The sequence below is a fragment of the Petaurus breviceps genome, unplaced genomic scaffold (assembly GCF_028583685.1).
Source record: "Petaurus breviceps papuanus isolate PSGF00001 unplaced genomic scaffold, PetGlider_PUasm1.0 151, whole genome shotgun sequence".
NCBI lineage: Eukaryota > Metazoa > Chordata > Mammalia > Diprotodontia > Petauridae > Petaurus > Petaurus breviceps.
The window spans coordinates 15,518,238-15,524,929 of record NW_027185712.1 but is presented as its reverse complement, the minus strand read 5'-3'; the positions used below and the strand labels follow the sequence as shown (position 1 = coordinate 15,524,929).

The following is a 6,692-nucleotide window of genomic DNA, read 5'->3' as shown; positions in this document are numbered from 1 at the left end:
TATAACCAGGTTCCGGAATTCCCAGATCAAGGAGGAAATATTACAAGCAGCCAGGAAGAAACAATTTGAATATTGTAGAAACACAATCAGGATAACACAGGGTCTGGAAGCTTCTACACTGAGGGATTGAAGGGCTTGGAATACGATATTGCAGATGTCAAAGAAGCTGGGATTGAAACCAAGAATCACCTACCCAGTAAAACTGAGTATCATGTTTCAAGGGAAAATATGGTCATTCAGTGGAATAGAGGACTTTCACGCATTCTTGATGAAAAAACCAGAGTTGAATAGAAAATTTGACATTCAGATACAAGAAGCAAGAGAAGCATGAGAAGGTAAACAGGGAAAGAAATCATAAGGAACTTATCAAAGTTGAACTATTTACATTCGTACATGGAAAAAACAATAATTGTAACATATGAAACTTTTATCAGTATGAGAATAATTGAAGGGAATAGAAATGTACACACACATACATATATGTCTATATAGGAGGGTATATGGGTGTATGAATACATATGTGAATGTGTGTATATATGTGTACAGGTATACATAGATAGAGGGCACAGGGCCAATTTAATGGGAAGGGATGATACTTAAAAGGTGAAATTAAGAGGTGAGAGAGGAATATAATGAGAGGAAATGGGGAGAGACATCTCATATAGAAGGGGTAAGGGAAAATGGTTATAATGGAGGGGAAGAATAGGAAGGCAAAAGGGAATGGGTCAACCTTATTCTCGTTGAATTTGGCTTAGGGAGGGAATGACATACACACTAAATAGGGTATCTCACCCCACAGGAGAGTAGGGGGGAAGGGGATAAGAGGGGGGATGATGAAAGGGAGGGAAGGCTGGGGGGGGAGGGAAGTTGGAAGCACCCCCTTTTGAAAAGGGACAGGATCAAAGTAGAGAATAGAACAAGAGGGAGGTAAGATAGGAGGGAGGGAAATATAGTCAGTCTTTTACAATATATCTACTATGGAAATGTTTTGCATAGCTACACATGTACAACCTATATTGAATTACTTATCTTCCCAGTAAGGGTGATTGACAAGGGAGGAAGGGAATGAATCTGGAATTCAAAGTTTTAAAATAACATGTTTAATATATATACTATTATCAATATTATTTTACATGTAACTGGGAAATAAGATATACAGTCACTGGGGCATAGAGATCCACCATGCCCTACTCGAAAGTAGGAGGGGGTATGGGAGAAGATATGGGAGAGAGCAGATTAGAGGAGGGGATATCCAGTGGTATTGCTATTTTGGGGGTGGTAGGTAGGGGAAAAACAGGGAGAAAATTTGTAACTCAAAATCTTGTGGAAATGAATGATGTAAACTAGATGTTAATAAAGCGTTTGATTAAAAAAAGATTTTTTAAATATGATGTTTAGGCTGTTTTTATTTTGATTATAGCTTTCATATAGTACAATGTTTCTTACATTTTTTTCTCCTCTATTTTCAGCTTGTTTTTTGCTATACCTTATATTTTATCCACCCCCCTTTTTTTAGTTTTTAGACTTAATCAATATTTATTGTTTCATGGAGTCGTTGGCTTCTATTTGGTTCATTCTGATTTTCAGGGAATTTGTAGCTTGGGAAGGTTTTGTACCTCCTGTGCCAAGACATTAATTTCCATTCCAAATCTTCTGTAGCTATCATTTCTTTTCCAATTTTTTTCTTCTAGTATTCTCATTTAATTTATAAAAAACACTTTAAAGTTAAAAAAAAAAACACTCTTACTTCCAGGAATTCTAGTTAAATTTGTGGCCAAGTGTTTTCCCCCCTGAGGCTTTGCTTGTAGATGTTTTAGGGTCGTTATCTTCTCAGTTTGTATCTTGAATGTCCTTGTCATCATAATAGCTTTTTCTGGTAGGACTTTTTGTTGTTTATTTGCTTATTCTTGCAGCCTACTTACTGACTTTGGATTTTGTTATGATTGGGTTTCATGCATGTCTGTAGGGAAGATCTGGGCTGTTCCTGTTCTTGCTTCCTTGGGGTACTGAATGTTATGCTATTCCAAGATCTTAGGGACAACTCAAGCGAGGGACCATTAAGCTTTCAGTGTTCTCAAAGTGGTCTGATCCAGGGCAAGTCTGATTGCTGCCCCCTGGTCTGAGCTTTGCTAGTTCCCAACCTGGGTGCTGGACTCGGCCACTATCTGCGAGGTGTGAAGCTCAGAATGACAAGGGTTCAGAATGACAAAACTGTAGGCTTTCCTTTGATATGGTATTCCTGTCTTTATTATTATTCTTTTAAGACTTGAAATGTTGGAACTGAGTCCAAGCTCTGCACCTGGGGGTATGAGATATTCTGCTGCTATTTGCTTTTTAATTTGTTTTTCTCTCTATACACAGTCCAAGACTTGGGGTTCCTCCTCACCCCATAATGCTAACCCTGGGCATAGTATTCTCTTCAGTCCATTCCAGATCTATGAAGTAAAACTGGCACCTGTTCCTGTACCTTACTCAAAATTATGATGTCTTTTATACTTTTGGGACTTTTTCTTTTTTTGATGCACACACCATCCTCTTTCAGTTACCAGGTGCTGAATTGCTAAGAGATTTAGGAAGTTTCACTTTAACATGTCTTGAGATATAATGTCTAGCCTTTTTTTGGGGGGAGGTCATGACTTTCGCGTAGTCAAGTGATTCTTAAGGTTTTCTCTTCAATAAGTTTTTCAGGTCTGTTGTTTTGCTTTGAGACATCTTACATTACCTTCTATATTTTCAGTCTTTTGACTTTGTTTTAATGTTTCTTGTTGTCTTATGGAATCATTAGCTTCTCTTTGGTCCTTTCTAATTGTCAGGGATTTCCTATTGTCCAAAGAACTCCCTGTCTATCTTCTTTTGATCACCTGAGCTATAAAAATGACTCACTGCAACTTTTTTTCCCTTGGATTTCCTTATCAGTATTCTGTCTGGTATGTTTTCTAGATCTGTTTGGAGGAGTTGGGGGAGGGGAGGTTCTTTGTTCTCCTGGCTTTGCTATTTTCTCTCCAACTCATTGTTGATACCTTTGCCTTTTTTTACAACTTTTCATTCAAATCACTGAGTATCAAAACATATTTATTCACTCACTTTGGAGTATCTTACTGAGAACTTAACAGAATATCCTTATATCTTCTACAGCAGAGGTTGATAGATAAGCTTCAATTACTTCATGGTGGCCTTTTTTTGGGCAAATATTTATCATAAACATTGCAATAAGAAATACAAAAAGTCCCATGAAATGTTTTATGTTTATGACTTTGTATGTACAATAAAATCAACACCATTGATTCTCTCTCTCTCTCTCTCTCTCTCTCTCTCTCTCTCTCTCTCTCTCTCTCTCTCTCTCTCTCTCTTTTTTAAAAGCAGTTGGGGTTAAGTAACTTGCTCAAGGTTACACAGCCAGGTGTTTCTGGGTGGGTGCTTCATGTCTGAGCCTGGATTCAATCCCAAGTCATCCTGACTCTGGGGCCGGTGCTCTTACTCTTACCTGGCCGCCCCCATTGATTCTCTTAATTGCTTCTCCAAGGAGAAGCTGGATGTCATCCCCTCTATTGTATATTCCTTCTTATTTCATTTATAGTGAGAAAGTCAAGATTGACTCAGTTTTTTCCTCCATTATGTCTATTTATTGGGGAGCACTTCTTAGGTGCCTATTATGTACCAGGCATTAGCTTAGACACTTTACAAATATTATCTTATTTGGTCCTCACAACAATCCTGAAAGACAGGTGCTACTATTATCCCCTTTTTACAGTTGAGGAACCTGAGACAAAGAGGGTTATGTTACTTGCCCAGGGTTATGCCGCCATTAAATGTTTAAGAATAGCTTTGAACTCAGGTCTATTGTCTCTTAACTCATTGGTCAAGTATCTCACATCCAGGATATATGTAGATTATAAAAAAATATGTAGATTATATAAAACTTGTGATCATTAGCCTCTTTTCTCCACTCTGCCTCTGTCATTGCAGAAGCAGAAGACTGCAAATGACTGAGGGCCACTTTGTTTCTTGTTTTGTTTAATGTATTGCCATGGCCAAAGAATTCACCACCAAGTGTTCAGACTACTGGTGATAAGTTAATAGAGAGGAAAAAGATGAATAAGAGTGAGGTCATTTGGGGAGGGGGGAATGACTCTTGAGATGTAGTGAAAAAAGTATGAACAATAGCTATGACAATTTGAATTAACTTTAAATGGTGAGAAACTCAGAGAAGATGTGGATCAATGGGGAAGCAAAGAGAAGCTCAACCCATCTCTTATCCTGAGTTATGGGAAATGGGAGAAATGTAGTCCTCCATGGAAGAAGCATAGGATATGGTTAGCTATAGACAAGAGGAGAGCCAGTTTTCTGCTTAACTGAGGAAAGGATAAGGTGGAAAGAGGAAAAAATGGGTGTAGGATAGAGGAGACATTTCTACCCCTCCACAGAACAGGGGTCGCCTGGGCCCAGAACCTGTGTTCACACAATATCTGCAGGCCACAGCAGGGTAAGGGAGCACAGCAAAATAATAGGATGGGTATGGTGGTGGGTAGACATGAGACATATTAGAAGAGTAGACAGTTAAACTATGCTGCATAGGCTCTCTACCCCCAAATCTCCTATATTAAAGCACCTATAATTATATATTTTTATATATATTATATATATATTTATATATATTATAATTATAATATATAAAAGCATCCTATATTAAAGCACCTATAATTTGACTACTAGAGAGTTAGTTGTGCCACAAAGGATGAAAAATCTAGCTATTAAAATGCAAATGCCTCTGAAAATGTCACTAATCATCATCACCTAACTTTTAAGGAGTACATGACCGCTAAGAGTGGGGACCTGAGGGATAGGGTACACCCTAGGTTCCTCCCCTCCCTCCCCAAGAGGGATCCCTGAAGACAAGGACAGATCAATGGAATCATTTACTTCAATAAGGGTGTGGAGGACAGAGTGAAGGGAACGATCAGTTTTTTAGGTAACAGACTTGTTACAAGTAGGGGAAGAGAAAACAGGAGGAGACAGAATCCTGCTTCTCCACGATCAGGGAGTGGCCCAGTCACACTGGAGAGATCAGTGGGGTAGTAGATGGACACAAAGCAGGCGGGCATAAAGACTGACCCCGAGATGAAATGCAGTGTTCTTGGAGCATCTCTCCTACAAAATCCCTCTGACTCAGTTTCCTCTGTATCCCTTTCCTACAGAAAAGAAGGGAATTTCACCTTTCCATCGTTCTCTGTTCAGTTCCGATCTGAGGCAGACGACTTCCTTTAAATTCCATCTACCATTCCTTTTAAATCCCTATGCCTACTGCCCCTCACCTGGAAGCTGTCTCTCCCGCCTCTCGCTCCCGCAGCCCGGGAGACATTTGCAGTCCTTAGTATATCAGCCTGGAACGAACCGACTGCAGTTTGCAGATTTCTAACTGGGTTCCTTCTCCACGCCCCCCGCTCATCTTTGGGGCAAGCAGATCCTAGACGGATCGGACTGTGAAATTCTCAAGGATAAATCTTTCTCGGGTCCCTAGAGCTTGCTTTGTATCCCACACAAGCCTGAGCGCGTAGTAGGCGCTCAGGCCACATTTGCTGGCTCGCTTAGATAGAGGAGGGCCAAACCAGGCTGTCCCGCGGGCGGGCGGCCAGGCGGCCAGGCGGCCAGGCGGGCTCCGCGGGCCCACTGGAGGGCGTCGGCGAGCCTGTCTTTAGAGCTCGGGCTCCGTGGGACCGGCTCCAGTCAGGCTTGGGGCTTTTCTTTCACCAGCCAGCCTGGTCAGAGCCTGGGTTTCCCATTTTGGTGCAGTGGATTGCGGGCTCGCCGCCGCCCCCGCTGTCGCTCCAGCCGCTGCCGCTGCTCTTACCCTCTCTCCTCCTTTCACTGTCCTTCTGCTCCTCTAACCCAGGCCGGGACCACCCAGTGCAGCCCACGCTGGAGCAGCCGCTGCGGCCGCCGCCACCTCGGGTACCCTGAGAGAGAAAAGGGCAGCTCGCCCCTCCCCCGCTCCCTCCCCCAGTCCTGGACTCGTGGAGTCAGGAGCGGCGGCTGGAGCTGGCGGGAGGAGGGGACTCCTCCGCCAGTCCGTGCCTTTCTTTTTTGCGCTGCGAGTCCGGCTTCTGCTGCGGCGGCTGCAGAGCCCAAGCCTGAGCCCGGGCTGGAAGCGGGGGAAGGCGGCTGCACGTCCCCGAGCTGCCCGCCGAGCTCTGGGGGCTTTGGGGCAGCGCTGGGGGCCTGGACGGACTGACCCTGTGCCCTCGGGGCTATTCTAACTTAGAGGGGCTTGCCTCCTCCTGGCCCGGCTCAGCTTCTTGCATGGATACATCATGGCTACGCTTGTTTGCAGGGTGCAGTTCCTAGATGATACCGACCCTTTCAACAGCACCAACTTTCCCGAGCCTAGCCGGCCTCCACTGTACACTTTCCGGGAGGACATCGCCCTCGTTACCCAACTGGCTGGGATTCACCGATTGCTTCGGGCACCCCACAAGGTAGCCCCAAAGGGGAAGCTGTACAAACCACCCTCGGGCGGCAGGGGTGGGACAGGATCCGGGGTGTGCGTGGAGATGAGAAAGGTGGGGGGAGTACCTCGGTGGGTTTTAAGGGTTGGAAAGTTTTCCTATGACTAGGGTGTACAATATTCTTTTAATGAGTCTGTGGGGGGTATCAGCGTGTGTGTGTGTGTGTGTGTGTGTGTGTGTGTGTGTGTG

At 43.7% G+C, this 6,692-nt stretch overlaps 1 protein-coding gene across 7 annotated transcripts in view; it reads left to right on the top strand.

Moving 5' to 3' along the window:
• Nucleotides 1-5,724: 5,724 nt before the first annotated feature.
• FHOD3 (formin homology 2 domain containing 3) overlaps nt 5,725-6,692 on the top strand; it is a 749,832-nt gene continuing 748,864 nt past the window's right edge. For all 7 annotated transcript variants that reach the window (XM_069075779.1, XM_069075767.1, XM_069075758.1 and 4 more), the window contains exon 1: nt 5,725-6,473. In XM_069075779.1, the coding sequence (XP_068931880.1) occupies nt 6,309-6,473 (165 nt within the window). In that variant the 5' untranslated portion in view covers nt 5,725-6,308. The remainder of the gene's footprint in view (nt 6,474-6,692) is intronic.